The 19,445-nt window shown below is 46.1% G+C and overlaps 1 protein-coding gene and 1 pseudogene across 7 annotated transcripts in view; both read right to left on the bottom strand.

The window, feature by feature from the left end:
• ARHGAP17 (Rho GTPase activating protein 17) overlaps positions 1 to 15,752 on the bottom strand; it is a 55,382-nt gene extending 39,630 nt beyond the window's left edge. For all 7 annotated transcript variants that reach the window (XR_003003217.1, XR_003003218.1, XM_024744644.1 and 4 more), the window contains exons 1-5: positions 15,716 to 15,752; positions 11,942 to 12,046; positions 6,111 to 6,184; positions 4,733 to 4,844; positions 4,424 to 4,500 (exon numbers count right to left, since the gene is read on the bottom strand). Coding sequence is in view for 5 of the 7 variants with exons in the window: in XM_024744644.1 (XP_024600412.1) it covers positions 4,424 to 4,500; positions 4,733 to 4,844; positions 6,111 to 6,184; positions 11,942 to 12,016 (338 nt within the window). In the remaining 2 variants the exon portion in view is untranslated. The remainder of the gene's footprint in view (positions 1 to 4,423; positions 4,501 to 4,732; positions 4,845 to 6,110; positions 6,185 to 11,941; positions 12,047 to 15,715) is intronic.
• LOC112399440 (tubulin alpha-1C chain pseudogene) lies at positions 873 to 1,782 on the bottom strand (annotated as a pseudogene).
• Positions 15,753 to 19,445: the final 3,693 nt, after the last annotated feature.

Here is a 19,445-nt window from a genome sequence, read left to right as displayed (position 1 = left end):
CTGTGAAAGCATGTTAAGAATTAAAATCATTTGTAAGGATAAATACTAGTATCTACAGCAAATCTGAAACATAATGTGGAATGTTTATATTCCCTTCATAAATAAGTCAAAAGGACCCCCTCCCCCAAAATTATACTATAGTAATAGTCGGGGGAAGTGAATGGGGAATAATAATCTAAAACAATTTCTATTTGGTTTTCAAGTGTGTTTTGACCTTCTGTTTAAATACGGACATGCCTGCTATGGCACTTTATTTATTTATTTATTTATCTTTCTTAAAGTCTTTACCTTTCAGACATGACAGAAAAATTTTATAGGTACACATGGAAAAGTAATACATGATCACAGTTGAAAGTGAAGACAATCTAGTCAGAAAGCTTTTACTCCTGTCAGCTAATGTTGAAGATGAAGTTCTGAGTATGACATGCTGCGGGGCTGAAAGCAATGGGAATTTGCCTTCTTCCTCTCCCTCTCCTTCAACAGGATCCACACCAACCTCCTCACAATCCTTCTCAAGGGCAGCCACGTCCTCATGGGCCTCAGAAAACTCTCCTCCCGCCATGCCCTCACCCACGTACCAAAGGCACGCTTGGCATACATCAGGTCAAACTCGTGGTCCAGGCGAGCCCAGGCCTCAGCAATGGCTGTGGTGTTGCTCAGCATGCACACAGCTTGCTGTACTTTGGCCAGGTCTCCACCAGTGGGAGGCTGGTAATTAGTGCCAACTTTGAAGCCAGTGGGGCACCAGTCCACAAACTGGATGCTGCGCTTGGTCTTGATGGTGGCGATAGCAGCATTGACATCTTTGGGAACCACGTCACCATGGTACAACAGGCAGCGAGCCATGCATTTACCATAGCGAGGGTCGCGTTTCACCATCTGGTTGGCTGGCTCAAAGTAAGCATTGGTGATCTCTGCTACGGAAAGCTGTTCATGGTAGGCTTTCTCAGCAGAGATGACAGGGGCATATGTGGCCAGAGGGCAGTGGGTGTGGGGATAGGGCACCAGGTTGGTCTGGAATTCTGTCAGATCAACATTCAGGGCTCCATCAAATCGCAGGGAAGCAGTGATGGAGGACACAATCTGGCTAACAAGGCGGTTAAGATTCGTGTAGGTTGGGCGCTCAATATCGAGGTTTCTACGACAGATGTCATAGATGGCCTCATTGTCTACCATGAAGGCACAGTCAGAGTGCTCCAGGGTGGTGTGGGTGGTGAGGATGGAGTTGTAGGGCTCAACTACAGCTGTGGAAACCTGGGGGGCTGGGTAAATGGAGAACTCCAGCTTGGACTTCTTGCCATAATCGACAGAGAGACGTTCCATCAGCAGGGAGGTGAACCCGGAACCAGTTCCCCCACCAAAGCTGTGGAAAACCAAGAAGCCCTGAAGACTTGTGCACTGGTCAGCTAGTTTCCGAATTGGGTCCAAGATGGGGTCAATGATCTCCTTGCCAATGGTGTAGTGACCTCGGGCATAGTTACTGGCAGCATCTTCCTTGCCTGTGATGAGCTGCTCAGGGTGGAAGAGCTGGCGACAGGTGCCAGTGTGAACTTCATCAATGACCGTGGGTTCCAGGTCCACAAACAATGCCCTGGGCACATGCTTGCCAGCGCCTGTCTCACTGAACAAAGTGTTGAAGGAGTCATCTCCTCCCCCAGTAGTCTTGTCACTTGGCATCTGGCCATCGGGCTGGATGCCATGTTCCAGGTAGTAGAGCTCCCAGCAGGCACTGCCGATCTGGACACCAGCCTGGCCAACATGGATGAAGATGCACTTATGCATGGTGGCTACAGGTCAGCAGGCACAGGCAACAGGAGTGGACACCGGGTCCTGGTTACCGTCCTCAACAAGCTAAGAGTCGAGGTTAAGTAACGCACTCTCTAGCACTTTAAATTTAAACATGGATATTACATAGATGCAGCATGAAAGCCCATGTTAGCAACTTATCAAGCTTCCCAGATGACTGCATTGCCCCCAGAATGCTCTGCCCTGCCCTCTTTCACGTTGCTGCTGTGATGCACTTCTCCACAGCAAGGCTTCAGTAAATCTGCTGAAGCTGGCAACGGAAAGAGCATGGACTTCGGAGTCTGACAGGCTGAAGTCTGAAGCTCGGTTCTACCTTCATCAGCCATGTGACCTTTGGCAATGGCCTCACCTCTCTGTGCCTCAGGTTGTCTCATCTGTCAAACTAAGGAAACAAATACCGTCTGCCCGGCAGAACTGTCATGGGCAGCAGAAGAGAGACTAAATATATATATGCCTGTGTGTGAATATGATGGATCCCCACTAATGTTAGCTATCACCATTCTCCTCCAGGGAAAAGCCACAGGAATAAGTCAAATAAAGAAGAAATATTGATCTGTTTCAGTTTCTCTAATACCTAACTTTGATTCGTTAAGTGAACAGGACCATGAATGCAGGACCAAGAATCAGTGCTGAAATCTCCTCTGGGATACATGTGCTGCAGATGTAAGATTCCTGGCATCTATAATATCGCTCAACCAACTCCAGCAAGAGCGCACTCACGGCCTTGTTTAATTAACTATTAGAACATTTTTCCTTATCTTCAGCAAAAATCTACCACAGGGGGGCCTGCACTCCCTCCCTGATCCTGGTTCTGGCCACAGGGCTCTAATCACACGTGTGCGTGTGACAAGGAGACGGCAGACTCTGCGTTCAGAATCCTAGCCCTGCCGTTTATTATGTCTAAGATGCAAAGCAAGTCATAGACACTGCATGTGCAGGTGCCTCCAGTGTCTGTACAACAAGTCTCCTCTCAAAGTAGGGGGTGTCACGTAACCTCCTAACCTCTGTCCCCTCCAACTCTCACTGAAGGGCCTCTGCACTTAGTGTCCAACACGGAGCCTGACCCACAGCAAGCACCTACTCAATGTCTGGTGAAAACACAAGTGGACAAATGAATAGAGATTGCTGGGAGAATCAAAAGAGCTGACATATCACACACGTAGTCTGATATCTGGCACGTGGCAAGTGTCCAGTAAGTGGTGGCAATGATCGTGTTCACCATGTGCTAATTCCTAGATGTCCCTCTTATCATCTCAACTTTTCTTAAGTCAGGACATGTCTTACCAATTGATTTGTACATTTAATAAAGTGGTGTTTCTATTTCATTTCCCCCCCAAAATCGGATATTAAATCACTGGTGCATCTGACACTCAGCGACATTTTAGAAACAAGGAAATCTGCAATAAAAGCATCTGACACGGGGCTTCCCTTGTGGCGCAGTGGTTGAGAGTCTGCCTGCCAATGCAGGGGACACGGGTTCAAGCCCTGGTCCGGGAAGATCCCACATGCCACAGAGCAACTAAGACCGTGCGCCACAACTACTGAGCCTGTGCTCCGCAACAAGAGAAGCCACTGCAATGAGAAGCCCGCGCACCACAACCAAGAGTAGCCCCCGCTCGCTGCAATTAGAGAGATCCCACGCGCAGCAACGAAGACCCAACGCAGCCAAAAAAAAGCATCTGACACGTAGAAAGTTAGTAAATGATCTCTGTATCTCCATTTATTTGCCGAACAGAAATAATCATGTCTACTTCACAAGAGTGCAATGAGGATTAAAAGAGTTAACGAAGCAGGGCTCAGCAAAGCCACTTGCTTTTGTAAATAAAGTTTTATTCGAACACAGACTTGCTCATTCATTTATGTATTGCCCAGGGCTACTTTTATGCTACAACAGCAGAGCTGAGTAGTTGGAACAGGGGGCATCTGGGTTGCAAAGCTGAAAATATTTAGTACCTGGCCCTTTACAGAACAAGTCTGTCAACGCTTGTATAAGGTATGAGAAAGGATGGGGCCCGTGGCAGCTACCTCCCTACTCCTCTCATATGAGTCATTGATACAAATGCCCTCACGGATGGAGCTGAGGCTGGAGCCCAGCCATGGAGCACTACAGACGGGTCATCTGACATCAGCCCTCTGGGATGGCTACTAGGTCTTACTTAGTTCCTCCCTGTTGAGCACAGCATTTCTTGATTGTGAAAAATGATCCTAACCACACAGGTGTTTTTTGACACAGTGGGACGCTTGGCAGCTGCTAAGATCACAGATCTATTTATTCCTAAACTCCACTACTCCAAGGACAACGCTCTTAGAACTGTCTGCCACCATTTCTTCTCCCCAGAATACACGTATTTAGGTTTTTTTTTTCCCCTGTCTCCTTTCACTGTTGGTTGACTAAGAACAGGGTGTCCTAACATCATCCCGCTGCCATGCTTGGGAGAAAGAGGCCTGAAAGCAGGTGTAAGTAGGCTGTGACTCAGTCTGTGAGTCAAGTGTGTGAATCTGTGATGTCGTCTGTTTTGTGCACCCAGTGGTCTTTATCCGTGTTGAGGAGAGGGATGGTTGCTGGGGATGTGACAGAAAACCGTATTATTGGTTATTTTTCACAGCTTTATCTTACCTGGCTCTGACCGAGTCCCAGTCTAAAACCAATCTGGCGAGCTGCTTCCTCTGTTTCTGGATGTTAGGAATCTCTACCTGGACAGAAGAACACACCACATATGAAATGGGACAAGCTTCGGGGTTTTCAGTTTAACCTCTGAAAGTGCAATCTTTATTTACCATTTTCTTTTTCTTAGGCAAAGGATTTTGTACCCTCAACTTACTCCCCTTATTTCCAAAAAGAAGTGTATGCCAAAGCCACTGACCTTTGTTAAAGTTTCAGACACAAGTGAACCATTCCCCACCCAGCCCCCGCCAAAGCACCCACCTCTGCTATGCCGTACAGAGGGTCCACAATCTCCTTCTCGACAAAGACTTCATGCTGAGAGAGTTCCAGAGCCAGCTGATTCTCAGCATCTCCACACGTCTCCAGCATCTTCCTTTAAAAACAAGATGCCCAACAACAAACATACGTCCATTAAATCTGGCACCAGATTCCCACACTGAGCCAGCTCTGCTCTCCATATGATGGGAACGCATTAGGGCGCTATACAATAGAGACCTGAAAGTACTATAAACTTAGGGTGTGAGTCCACAGACTTGTGCTTTAAAATGAACAAGACTGGGCTTCCCTGGTGGCGCAGTGGTTGAGAGTCTGCCTGCCGATGCAGGGGACATGGGTTCGTGCCCCGGTCCGGAAGGATCCCACGTGCCGTGGAGCGGCTGGGCCCGTGAGCCATGGCCGCTGAGCCTCCGCGTCCGGAGCCTGTGCTCCGCAACGGGAGAGGCCACAAAGGTGAGAGGCCCGCGTACCAAAAAATAAATAAATAAATAAAATAAAATAAAATAAAACGCACAAGGCTATCTCAGGTATAATTTGTGTGTACGCGTGCGGATGTGTGTAAACAGTGAGGTGAGAACTCACTGAAAGATTAGGTCCTCTGGTCAGGTGAAAAGGAAGTATTCTCAAAAGTACCCTGAAAATCTCTTAAATCATATGTAACGTTTATTATACTATACTGTTTTCTGTCTGCTAGTAAGTCCGGCCTAGGCAGTGTCCTTCAAAGAACGACAGAGCATTGTAGGTCGTGGAGCATGGCAGACCCTGGGAAATGGGCTGAAAAGTCCAAAGGCCATATCCAGCTGGGAAAGGAGGGCCCATGTTACAGCAGGAGAGAGCAGACAGGATCAAAGGACACTGGCCTTGTAGAGAAGCAAGTAGAAGGAAAGGTCAACCTTCCCTCTTACAATGAAAACAGCTTTATTATTAGATTTTAAACTTATTTATGTAATACATGCTCATTGTAAAAAAAAAAAATCCACATAATTCAGAAAAGGCACTATTTTGAGACAACCTCCACTGACATTACAGTGATCATCTTTAAAAGAAGTGACTTTTAAGGACTAAATGGGACTGGTCAGGGCTTATAAATCTGAGTCAACACCTGGACCACAGAAGGGACTGAGTTCTTTATATCCAAGCTCAGCAGATTAAATAATTGACCTTATCAATTACTTTTGTTATTGGCCCTTTGTATGATCTATCCTTGCTTCTACTAAAAGGAAGATTCTCTAGCATCCCAGTGGCCTCCCATGGGGCCTCAGCCTCTGGTCACACATGTGGCTGCCATGTATACCACCCAGCCATCCACCTCTACCAACTCACAGGGTGCATGGCTCTCTTTCTGAAATAGCCCAACTCTTACCCCAGGAGAGAGTCTTCTAGCTGAGTTGATGCTTCTTGCATATTCTGAGCGAGAGCTGTCACAGGGAGTTTTTTCTGGAAGGCAGAAGACAATGCATTTTTTTTTTTCATTATAATTGACACCCATTCTCAATTACCTACTTCAGGTCTTCAGTCACTGGTTTCTCCTCCAGGTAAACTGCACAGGTAAGAGATATCCTGTCTGGGTTCAGGTTCTGGTCTCAAAGGTATGAGTTGTGTGACTTAAGCTCTGTGTCAGTTTCCTCATGCCTGGAAATTAGGGATAACAGGGCAAGGGTCCTAGGGCTGTCCGTTGACTAAAGGAGATATTCAAGGTCAAGTACCCCAAGTAAATGTATCACATAACATTTACTGAGTACATGATAAGTACTCAGTAAATGCTAGCTGCTATTATTACTGTTGTCGTTGCTGTTACTATAATTACTAGAATCAAGAGCACATTATGACCCAGGCGCTGGGGACATAAGACATACACCGTGCCCTCTGATTATCATGACAAATAAATGCAATGAAGTGCTCAATTTTAAAAACTTTTGCTAGAATACTCATTCTTAAACTGGCTCTTAAATTGGCTGGAATCATAAAGATTTAGATTTAGTTAAAGATCTGAAAATATCTAGCTAAATATCCAAAAAATTAAAAAAAAATTTTTAGGCACCAAGTCACTCACTTTCCTATCAGAGATTTGTTTTTCAGCTGGAAATGACCGTAAGGATCATCTGATTAATGTTCTAATTGTGCAGCTGGGGAATGTGAAGCCCAGGGGGATTACATGGCCTGGCCAGGCGCCCCGGTGAGGGTGCAGAGCTAGACCTCGGTGCTAAAAGCCCAAGACCCGGTTCAGAGTCTGTCCGTGACTAGCTAATGGCTTATCTCAGAATATAGGCAGAAGAGGCCTGGAAAGTAGCATGTGGGTTGGTTATAACACCATGATCTGCTAACAAAAAATGCTTTCATTGCTGCGGTACCCCATGTAATTTTGCCTTCCCAGTAGAAAGGGAACTGATGTCAAAGACCTGGGGTCCACCTTGCCGTGGCATTGCTCTGCCTTGACCTCGGGCATGTCACCTGCCTTTCCTGCCTTCAAAGGGCTCCATCTGTTACACTTCTAAAATATCTCTGGAAGGCTGTACAAGAAACTGCTACTACTGGTGGTCCTGGAGAGGGGAACTGGGTGCCCGGGGAACAGGGCTGGGAGAGACCTCATGTTACGTTCTTTTGCATATTATGGATTTTGACCATGTAGCTGGACAGCCCATTCAAAATGGTACACAGAAACTTAAAAATAAATAATGAACAAATATATTTACCCATCTCTCCTCCCCCTCAGGTTATGTTCAAATAAATAAATAACAGGCTTCATCTGCCCCACAAGGAGACGTTCCCAGCTTCCACATTAATAGACCAGGAAGATATGAGAAAATGGGCAGTGCGCTTTGATCAAAATAGAGGATAATTCATACCTTTTACTTATGCTGCCTTTCTAAGGGAATTTAATGTAGGATAAGTGCAGTAATCAAGAGAAATATACTTTGTGCAACTCTGGAGCTCTATGGCAAAAAAAAATCATAAAGAGAGGAGCTTACTTTGACAAGTATCATTCAAGTGCCCAGTTGTAACTAACCTGTGGTTTCCATGCCCTGACTCCAAAGCATCAACAATCCTGGTTCCCGATGTACAGAAATAAGGACACTCTGCTCATTTAACATTTGAGCTGATTAACGAACATGCTGTCTACCAACATCAAACTCCTCCACGGAGAGGGCTGAGGGCTTCCTAATTTATAAAAGGCGTGCCAGCTGCACGAAAAGAAACAATTCCAGGTCTAATATGAACCACGACATAAGCTATGCCATGTCAACAGTTTGGGCTGAGAAGGCCACCTGCCCTGTCTCTCTTCTCTCAAGTTCTTGCCTCTTCACACGCATGGGAGCTTCTGGTGGGGCCTTTGCAAGGCTCCTCCTGTACTTTCTAGAGCATGAGAGACTGCCGACCTCTCGTGGTCACCTATCATCTATTCCATGGCGACTCTTCGTCCCACATGCAGAGCGTAGACAACCTCTGAGCCCTGTCTTGGGCACTTTGGTTCAAGGCTGGAAAAGGAAGCCTAAGGCATTAGGTTTTAGAAATGAGGGAGAGGCACCTTTGCCCCTGTTGCCTGGAATAGGCCCATCACCTGCCACTCATTTTCCTCCTTTACAGCTAGGCCACCACCTTTACCAGGAAGCCTCCCTTGACTACCCCTCTCCTCCTCTGGTGCCCATTCTTGGTCCTCCCATAATACCCTGTGCATATTTTGTTTAGTATGTTGTTTTTATAATTATCCATTTGTGGAGGAAGCCTCCCCCACCAGGCTATGAGCACTTTTGAAGGGAGACACTACATCTAATTCATTATATAGCTCCAGCACTTGTACATAGTAGGTGTTTGATAAATACTTAATTTGTTTGTTTTTAATGAATTTATGTGACACCTGGGCCGTGTTTCAAAGCGGACCAACGGAACAACAAGCAATCTGTGTGAATGACAATGGCCTACAGCATGAATGGGAGGAAGCGGGAGATACTGAGACTGATAAGGGAAATGTGATGAGATTATGAAGGGCTGAAGTCATCTAAAGCACTTGAACTTTAGGATATTTTGTACAGCACAGAGAATATGGCCAATACTTTACAATAACTTTAAATGGAGTGTAATCTATAAAAATACTGAATCATGATGTTGTACACCTGAAACTAATATAATATTAGTCCACTATATTTCAATTAAAAAAAAACAAAAAAAAAAAGAGCTTCGATTTTAACCCAGGCAATGGGAACTAGCCATCGTCCCTGCCAGAGCATCAGTGGTATTATGGGATGCTTCCTTATGTGGAACTATCCCTCCAGCCATCTTGGTCCCCACCCTCCAAATGCCAGTAGTGTCCCCCAGACCTTATGGCAACCAAAAAAGTCTCCACACATTTCCAAATATCCCCAGGAGTGTAATTCTGGTCCCTGTTGAGAACAACTAAGCTTAAGATTTTTTTTTTTTTTAGGCAGAAGGATGACAAGATCAATTTGTATTTCAGGAAACCATCTCTGGTGATCAGGTTGAAGAAAGGCTGGAAAAAAAGGAAATCAGAGGCAGGAAATGTAGCTCAAGAGGTGACTGCAACAGTCCAGATAATGAGAGGTAATCAGGTCTTGCATTAAGGCGAAGGTGGTAAAGATGGAGCAGAGGTGAGAAATTCAAGAAACAGTCACAAAGAGAATCACAGGACTTGCTAATCAAGCAGCTATGGGAGCTTGAGAATAAGACAAAAGGAAGGGTTTCCCTAGTGGCTCAGTGCTTAAGAATCTGCCTGCCAATGCAGGGGACACGGGTTCGAGCCCTGGTCCGGGAAGATCCCACATGGTGCAGAGCAACTAAGCCCGTGAGCCACAACTACTGAGCCTGCACTCTACAGCCCACGAGGCACAACTACTGAAGCCCGCGTGCCTAGAGCCCATGCTCCGCAACAAGAGAAGCCACCACAATAAGCCCACGCACCACAATGAAGGGTTGCCCCCGCTCGCTGCAACTAGAGAGTGCCCCCGTGCAGCAACGAAGACCCAACGCAGCCAAATAAATAAATAAATAAATATATAAATATATTAAAAAACAAAACAAACACATGCCCTTCACTCATAAAAAAAGATAACCTAACTTGCATACTAGGGTGGATAGAATCCAAGAGTCAACACAGAAGAACTGGTTATGCGTGTTAAAATAGACAACTATGGGAGGAAGTTCTTTGCTTCCTTGAAAATGGTTTACAAGTGTCTGAATAAACACATTAGTTAGGCGCCATGAGAAGAGAGGAGGCGGCCCAAGGAATGTGATGGCGAGAATAAGGAGATGAAGGGCAGAAGCTTAGGAAACAATATTAAAAGGGCAGGCAGGGGCTTCCCTGGTGGCGCAGTGGTTGAGAGTCCGCCTGCCAATGCAGGGGACGCGGGTTCGCGCCCCAGTCCAGGAGGATCCCACGTGCTGCGGAGCGGCTGGGCCCGTGAGCCATGGCCGCTGAGCCTGTGCTCCGCAATGGGAGAGGCCACAACAGTGAGAGGCCCCGGTACTGCCAAAAACAAAAAACAAAAAAAAAAAAAAAAGGGCAGGCAGAGCAGAAGCCGTGGCAAGAGAATGCAAAGGGGCAGAGGGGGCAGGACCAGTGGATTGGGCCTGGTTCTGATGGATGGGAACTGCAGCAAGCATTCCTGGAATCGGAGGTGCATGCAAACTTCTGCTCCTTTGATATACACCACTGCGGAAACTACGTGTTGTGCAAGAGAGGAGTAACCCTGTTGTCAAGTTGGCCAGAAATGTGTGTAGGAAATATAAAAGGAGGGTGACACAGATCGTCTGCACACCAGCTCTTCCTTTTGAGACATCTAGTCGCAAATAAAACAATATGGGATGGGCTTCCCTGGTGGCGCAGTGGTTAAGAATCTGCCTGCCAATGCAGAGGACAAGGGTTCAAGCCCTGGTCCGGGAAGATCCCACATGCCGCGGAGCAACTAAACCTGTGTGCCACAACTACTGAGCCCGCGCTCTAGAGTCCGTGAGCCACAACTACTGAGCCCGTGTGCCACAACTACTGAAGTCCACGTGCCTAGAGCCCGTGCTCCGCAACAAGTGAAGCCACTGCAATGAGACGCCCATGCACCGCAACGAAGAGTAGCCCCTGCTCACCGCAACTAAAGAAAGCCTGCGTGCAGCAACGAAGACCCAACGCAGCCAAAAATAAAGAAATTTAAGAAAATATATATATGGGAAATCATAGCTTCCCTGTGCTAACCATGGAAACTCCCACCATAATGTTATACGGGGGTCAGGGTATGCTCGTAAGCTGGGAACTCATAAAACTAAGGGCGGAACTGCCTGACGAACAAAGCTGCTGTGCTCTGCTGGTGGGACACGGGGACCTGGACGCTCTGAGCGTACCCTGGAGTAGACATTTGATTGTTTCCTAGAGCCCATTCTTCCTGAGTCCTCCTAAGGACCTATCCTGGTCTCAATGGAGCCTATGAGCTGGAGGTAGGACCATAGCCCATGCTCTGGGGTGAGCTGTGATTAGCGTATGCCAGCCAGCACGTCCTGGTTGGGGGTTGTGGGAGGGGTTTGTTCAGTAATGGAGAATGTGACTCAACGCAGATCAATGCAATGGGAAGGGATTTCTACCTGCCAAAAGTATGGAAAAAAGAAGTCTTCTCACTCCATTAAGAAAAACTACTGGAAGAGACGCTCTCTATTCCTGCTGGACATGCACAAGGAAGTAGGTAGCCCATGGGAGCTGCTGGTAGCCAGCTTGCAACCATGAGGGATAAGGCAGACACTGAAGAAGGCCGAGGGGAGAGAAGGAGAGAAGGAAAGAAACTGGGGTCCTGGTTACATCACCGAAAGCCTAGCCCAAGCCTTACCTGGAGTCCATCCTGACTACTGGACTTTTCAGTTAGTAAGCCAATAAATTCTACTTTCTCAGTCAATTTATGAGAGGCTTGCAGCTTTCTGCCATCAGAGGATTCCTAACTGATGTGTCCATTCTCTTATGATGACAAATCTCTAAAAGCACCTGGAGAGAATTCAGTGTGAATATGGCTTTCAGCTCAGGGATGTCTTAAGCACAAAAGAATGCTATGATAAGGCCGGTGTCGTGAACGTGAATGGCGATACCAGGTACAGGTCTGCAGGCAAATCTGCTGATGCTGCTTGGGAAAAATCGACTGATAGAGGGAGAAGAGCCTCTGAGAGACGAGGCGAGAACCACGGCTCCAAGTCCCACCCAGTACTCACGTGTCTCCTCTCAGCATCGGTGCCGTGCTGCCCCTGGAAGCAGGCCACCAGGCGCTTCTGGGAATGGTGACACATGGAGCGCACTGTGTCCAAGCGCCGCTCGATCTGACAACACAAAGACAGACGAGCCGTTGGCAAGGCTCAAGACCAACTCAGCCTCTTCCTCCTGCGGTGTTTGCATGTAGGCAGGAAAAAGCATCCTGCCGTTGAATTTTTCACTTGGATGTAAATGGAAATGGTTCCCATGCAGCTACACCAGGGTTTCTCACTATTGATAAGTGGGCTGGAGAATTCTGGGTTGTGGGCAGCTGTCCCGTGCATTATCAGTAGGTTTACCATCATTTCTGGTCTCCACCCACTAGATGCCAGTAGCACCCAACTCCCCTCTTCGTGACAACCAAGACTGCCCCCAAATATTGTCAAATATCCCCCCAGAGGGCAAAATCACCCCTAGTTGAGAAACACTGAGTTTTCAGATCCCTTAAAGGCTGAATTTATGTCCAGGGGTAGGGGACAGCCCTGACTAGAACCTGCTATCAGATAAGTGGTGACAAACTCACACACTACAGCACCAGCAAAGTCCCAGGTCCAACCAGCAGAACTGCAAATGAACAGCCTAAGCCCAGCCTCAGGCCCAAGGCCAAGTGGGAAAGCCACAGGGACATTCAGCTCTCTCCTGCACATGGCAATGGAGCCTTCCACACACGGTACAACAGACAGAGAATCAAAAAAAATGTTCCACAACTAAAACTCAAGAACAACGTTTTCAAAATTATTCCTTATTGGGCTTGGGGTGGTTTTTTTTTTTTTTTAATAATAAACCTCTAAAGCAGAATGGACAGCCAGCAGTAAGAAACACTGACTTAGGGGGCCCACACATCACGATTAGCTTCCCAAAATATTATTGCTGGGATATGGCTGTTTATGGCAAAGAGAGCTGCTTTTTACAGGAAGGAATGCCAAAAATGTGTATTCTGATGACTCATTAAGAATGAGGGCAGGCCCTTAGGGATGCTTTCTATTTTAAAGAAAAATCAACAAGTTCAAAGCAGAATACATTTTTACCCCAAAACATTTTACCCAATGAGATGGTTTTGTGCCTCTTTCTCAAGCAGCCCTTCTTCAGATCCAACCAAGGCCCCATCCCAGGACCCCGATCTGCAGCCACATTTATTTAGGGCCAGATGCCACATTACTTGCCCCAAATCTTATAATGACCCGATTCTAAGACATTGGAAAACTAATACACATTCTTTGGGGGGGGGGGGGGGGAGGGGAGAAAACCCCCAAAACTCCATTTCACTTGATTCCAATTTCCACTAGAATGTAAAGTCCAAAGGGATAGGGCCTTGGTCTGTTTTGTTCACAGATTTATCCCAAGTGCCTAGATCACTGCCTGGCCCAAATGGAAGGTAATATTTGTTGAAAGAACAAGTATATATATTGTATATACCCTGTACAAGGTATTAGAAAAACAACAGTAAGTAAATTGTGGTTCCCACCCTCCTGGGATTCACAGCCTCCTGGGTAAACTCCATACAAACAAGATAAAAAGGCAGCCTCTTGAACTGCTCTACCAGAGATCTAAGAAAAGAGGCAGGAGAAAGAGCAAATTAAGGGAAGTCTCACATCAGAAACAAAGTAATCTCTGTGGGGGCTTCTCTGGTGGCGCAGTGGTTGAGAGTCCGCCTGCCGATGCAGGGGACGCGGGTTTGTGCCCTGGTCCGGGAGGATCCCACATGCCACGGAGCAGCTGGGCCCGGGGGCCACGGCCGCTGAGCCTGCACGGGAGAGGCCACAGCGGTGAGGGGCCCGCGTACCGAAAAAAAAAAAAAAAGCTCTGTGGCTTGTGACAGTGGTAATCACACCAACAAATCACTAATATAATACTTAGCCCTCACTACGTGACGGGCCCCACTCCCAGTGCTAACCATGTTTAACCCATGAATCCCTCCTAACAAACCCACGCGGTGATACAGTGATTACCCTCCTTTTAGAGAAGTGGAAACTGAGGCAGAGGGAGGTTAAGTGAATTCCCGAGGCCACCGAGCTAGTCAGGGGCAGACCTGGGATGGGAATCCAGGTGGCTGGTCACCAGACCCAGCACTCAGCACTTTGAACCATTACACGCCTTCTTTACGGTTAAAAAAAAAAAACCCAGAAATCAGAGCAGGAAAACAATTGCCGCAGACGTGGAGTATCTGTGTTATAAAATAAGGAGCTCCTATATCCTGTGACAAACCATAATGGAAAAGAATATGAAAAAGAATGTACATATGTGTATAACTGAATCACTTTGTTGTACAGCAGAAATTAACACAGCATTGTAAATCAACTATACTTCAATAAAATAAATTTAAAAATAAAGGGAGCTCCTAGAAACTAGCAAACTCCTCAGGCCCCAGCGGACGTTTGGGCAAAGGGACAAGCACAGACAGTCACTGTCTGAGTCCCGTGCGATCTCTGCCATCCTCCACCTGCCTGCAAGGCCTCTGGCCTCCTTGCAGGGCTTAAAGGATGAAATGGAATGACGTATATTACTGACGTGGGATGTAGGTGGGAGAATGCTGACAGGAAAACCTAGTGTAACCATACCAAACAATATTTCTAAAATTCTGAAAATGGATTTGAAATATCTGATAAAAACCAGTGAGGAAATACTGTTAAGAATCTGATTCTTAAACTATAATACTGTACATCAACTATGCCTTAATAAAATTTTTTTAAAGATTATGATTCCTTAATAAATCGTTTCTTGAAAAAACCCTTCTAATCCTTGATAAAAACTTCTAGTCCTCAAAAGTAGAAAAAAAAAAGTGCTCTTAAAATCTTCTACCTGCAGAAGACTGCCATAATTTAGAAGGCTGTTTTGGCATGGTGGGGCAGAAATAGCTTTTTTTAAAATTATGCAGCTCCTTCTCTGCATGGGAAGAGACAGAAAGCCACCTGGGAGCAGATCTCTGGTCTCCAGGGACTCGCTGGAGTGCACCAGAGGCAGGTGATGGAAATGAGAGGCAAGGAGAAGGTACAGAAGGGGTCCTGTCCTTCACAAAGTATTCGGTGTGGGTGGGGACGGAGTGGGGTTGGCTAAAGTGATGTGTATAAAGGGTCCAGGCCCTCCTGGGAGAAACTCCCAGCCCCAAAGTTAGGGAAACCTGTTGAGAAATGGCGTGAGTGGCCCTGGCTAAGGTCCCCAGCAGGAAACGCCCCTCCCTATGGAAAGGAAAGTCTGGCCCATTGGTGTGAGGCCACACTAGGGCCCCTGGGGAGTTCTGAGATCTGGTCACTGTCTCTGAGACTCTGAGTCCTTCAGGACCCAACTTAGGTCAGTTTTAGGGAAGAAGCATAAAAGGGAGCAAAAAACCTGAAATCTAGGTTGGAACCAGTGGGGCCACTGCTGCAGCTGGCAGAGCCTGTCCCATCAAGGTCGCCAGCGCAGCAGCCTGCCCAGGACGCATAACCAGGCCACAGTGCCAGTGGACCGGCCGGGCCAGCCAGGCTCCTCCCCCGTGCTCACCCCAACACCTGGCACTTGAACGCAGGACTAGCTCCATCTGAACTTCATAACATGACACCCAAGTTTCAGATCCCCTTTTGATCACCGCACAACTCAACTGCTTTTCTTTCCTGCTCAAAACCATGCTAATCACACTAATTCTGTTTCAGGCAAAACCCCCCAAAAAAGCAAAGAACCAGAAGCTTCAGTTCTTCCTATGGGTTTTTGTTGCTGTTGTTGTTTAAACAGAGCACTTTTAAAAGTCTTTCTTTTGTTACCTGTAACAGATCTTCACTGAGGACTTCTGTTTTCTCGGCTCTGTGGGAAAAATGAAAAGTTCAAAATCAGACATTCAGAAATAAAAAGCAACTCATGAAAGCGAGTAATTATTGTCCTGGAGTTTAAAACAAAACAGACAGAAATGAATGATCACAAGGGGACAAATTTTACCAATTTTTATATCAGAGGGCAACTTAAGAAAAAACCAAAGAAAAAAAACAAATGAGGGGCTTCCCTGGTAGCACAGTGGTTAAGAATCCACCTGCCAATGCAGGAGACACAGGTTTGAGCCCTGGTCTGGGAAGATTCCACATGCCACAGAGCAACTAAGCCCGTGTACAACTACTGAGCCTGCACTCTACAGCCTGCGAGCCACAACTACTGAGCCTGTGCGCTGCAAATACTGAAGCCCACGTGCCCTAGAGCCCATGCTGTGCAACAAGAGAAACCCGCACACCACAGTGAAGAGTAGCCCCTGCTCTCCGCAACTAGAGAAAGCTGTGTGCAGCAACAAAGACCCAACACAGCCAAAAATAAATAAATTTATTTTAAAAAAAAACAAATGAAAGTTTGCAGAGAATAGCACCCCAAAACAAGAACAAATGATTGAGACCAGTGGTGCTCAAACTTGGGCATGCACAGACCCACCAGGGGGTTGGGGGAGGATGTGCTGTCTTAAAATGCCATTTTCCTGGTCTCACCTCAAGAGTTTCTAATTCCATAGGTCTGGAGTGAGACCCTGCATTTTTTTTTGAATTTTATTAATTTTTTTATACAGCAGGCTCTTATTAGTCATCAATTTTATACACATCAACTTTCCATTACTCTAGGAGGTGGATCAAAAAAGATCTTGCTTTGATTAATGTCAAAGAGTGTTCTTCCTACGTTTTCCTCTAAGAGTTTTATAGCGACCGGTCTTACGTTTAGGTCTCTAATCCATTTTCAGTTTATTTTTGTGTATGGTGTTAGGAAGTGTTCTAATTTCATTCTTTTACATGCAGCTGCCCAGTTTTCCCAACACCACTTATTAAAGATTCTGTCTTTTCCCACTGTATATCCTTGCCTCTTTTGTCATAGACTAGTTGACCATAGGTGTGTGAGACCCTGCATTTTTAACAAGCCCCTCCCTGCCCAGAATTCCATGGCAGGAGGCCTGTAGACCACACTTTGAGAAAAGACTGCTCTAGAGAAAATTAAACTTCAGTTCTTCAAATAACCATTTCTGAGTTTCACAGCAAACAAGTCTGTCACAAATCCAGAAACGTTAATGCAATGAGTAACAACAATTGAGTCTTCCTTCCTTCAGCTATCTCATCTTTATTTTCAAAAGAAACAAAGTGGGGCTTCCCTGGTGGTGCAGTGGTTGAGAGTCCGCCTGCCGATGCAGGGGACACAGGTTCGTGCCCCGGTCCGGGAAGATCCCACATGCCGTGGAGCGGCTGGGCCCGTGAGCCATGGCCGCTGAGCCTGCGCGTCCGGAGCCTTTGCTCCACAACGGGAGAGGCCACAACAGTGAGAGGCCTGCGTACCGCAAAAAACAAAACAAACAAACAAAAAAACCCAAAGTATTTTCACAACTTTTCCTTATCTATGCTTCAGAACTCCTGTGGATTTCAAGGACCTTTCTAGAAGATCCATGTGGCAGCCAACAATCTACTTTTAGTTTTTAGTTCTATTTTTAGTTTTTTAAGGACCCTCCATACTGTTCTCCATAGTGGCAGTATCGATTTACATTCCCACCAACAGTGCAAGAGGGGTCCCTTTTCTCCACACCCTCTCCAGCATTTGTTGTTTGTAGATTTTCTGATGATGCCCATTCTAACTGGCAGAGCATTCTGAGCTGTTGGAGCCTCAGCTGCCAGATCACGATCATTTTTTACAAAGACTTTTTCTCCACAGTCCAAAAAGGCAGCATTGTTGCCATACAATGTTATACCCAGAATCACTACAAAGTGACATTTTGGATTTCTGGCTCAAATAGTGATTGAAACCAAGTCATTTAACATTCCCTACCAAATTCCCATTGAAACGAACCGGGAAATTTTTAAAGGAAAAAGAAAAAAACTGTTTCAGTTCTGATCATTGAAGGAGGGGGGAAGGAAGAGCATCAATGAACCAGAAAATTTGAAGCCTTTTTATCAGATACACTGCACCATGGAAGGTTGCATGATCTTGCCCATGAACCAACGCAAGAGAAGGAAAAGCCATTTGGCCCAAAATGGTGGGATCCCCTAGAATGACCTCAAAACACTGCTAGGCTCAGAGCAGCACGAGACGCAACAAGTACGGTGGCCCACACCCCCAGCCCACACTTGGGAGACGGCATGTCAAGTTAAACCCAGGCATTGGCACAGAGAATTCCAATACTGGTCGTCACAGCAGTACCCCAGTTAACTTGGAGATGCCTATAGGAGTGGCTCACTCATTGGTTTCTGCAGGAAAATGGAACTCTGACCTGACTCAAATACCTCCCAGGTCCAGAGGAGCCCAGCCTGGAGATGAGGTCGAGGTCCCAGCTTCCAGAAGAGGTCAACTCTCAACTCTATGAACAAGTTCTGCAAGCAGCAAGCCAATATGCCATCCCAGCCCTCGCTTGGCACACGTGGTGCCAGGCACTGCTGAAGCACCAAACCCAGGTAGTCACGCCAGTTAGGGAAGTGGAGCAGGGCCCCAGCTGACTATAAGCTCAAGCAAGCAGCCTCAGAAAGAAGTCTGACAGTTGGCCTAGCAGGGACAGACCTGGCATGAGACTGCCATAGCTTCACCACTACTCCCTCTCAATCAACAGCCTTGCCACTCCTCAAGCAAAGTACCACCACTGGACTATGTAACTTTCACCTTGTCTTCACTGGCCAGAACCCAAAGGTCTGGATAGGGTCCTGGGCACCTCTGACAGCACTCTGAAATCTCCTTCTGTAGGTATAAGTATACACAGAGAAGAGTACCAAGGCCTATTAAAATATTCACAAGTTCAAAAGAATAGATTCAGAGCAAATATGTCCTCTTTTGAAACAAAATTTTTAAAATAGAAGAGGAAAACTTAGTTTCAAAATCCCAATGTGGTACAGATGGCCAGTGGGCACATGAAAAGATGCTCAACATTGCTAACTGTTAGAGAAATGCAAATCAAAACTACAATGAGGTACCACCACACTGGTCAGAATGGCTATCATTAAAAAGTCTACAAATAACAAATGCTGGAGAGAGTGTGGAGAAAAGGGACCCCTCCTACACTGTTGGTGGGAATGTAAGTTTCCACTATGGAAAACAATATGGAGGTTCCTTAAAAACTAAAAATAGAGTTATTGTATGATCCAGCAATCCCACTCCTGGGCATATATTGCAGACAAAATTATAATTCAAAAAGATATATGTATCCCAACATTCACTGCAGCACGATTTACAATAGGCAAGACATGGAAGCAACATAACTGTCCATCAACAAATTAATAAAGAAGATGTGGTATATATAAACAATGGAATATTACTCAGCCATACAAAAGAATACAATAATGTCACTTGCAGCCACCTGGATGGACCTAGAGATTACCATACTAAGTGAAGAAAGTCAGACAGAGAAGGACAAGTATCATATGATATCACCTATATGTGGAATCTAGAATATGATTCAAATGAACTTACTTACAAAACAGAAACAGATTCACAGACATAGAAAACAAACTTATGGTTACCACAGGGGAAGAGGGAAGAAGGAATAAATTAGTAGGA

The sequence above is a fragment of the Neophocaena asiaeorientalis genome, unplaced genomic scaffold (genome assembly GCF_003031525.2).
Source record: "Neophocaena asiaeorientalis asiaeorientalis breed wild unplaced genomic scaffold, Neophocaena_asiaeorientalis_V1.1 scaffold91, whole genome shotgun sequence".
NCBI classification, from domain to species: domain Eukaryota; kingdom Metazoa; phylum Chordata; class Mammalia; order Artiodactyla; family Phocoenidae; genus Neophocaena; species Neophocaena asiaeorientalis.
Note: the sequence above shows the minus strand (reverse complement) of the source record. Positions and strands in the feature narration are given on the sequence as shown.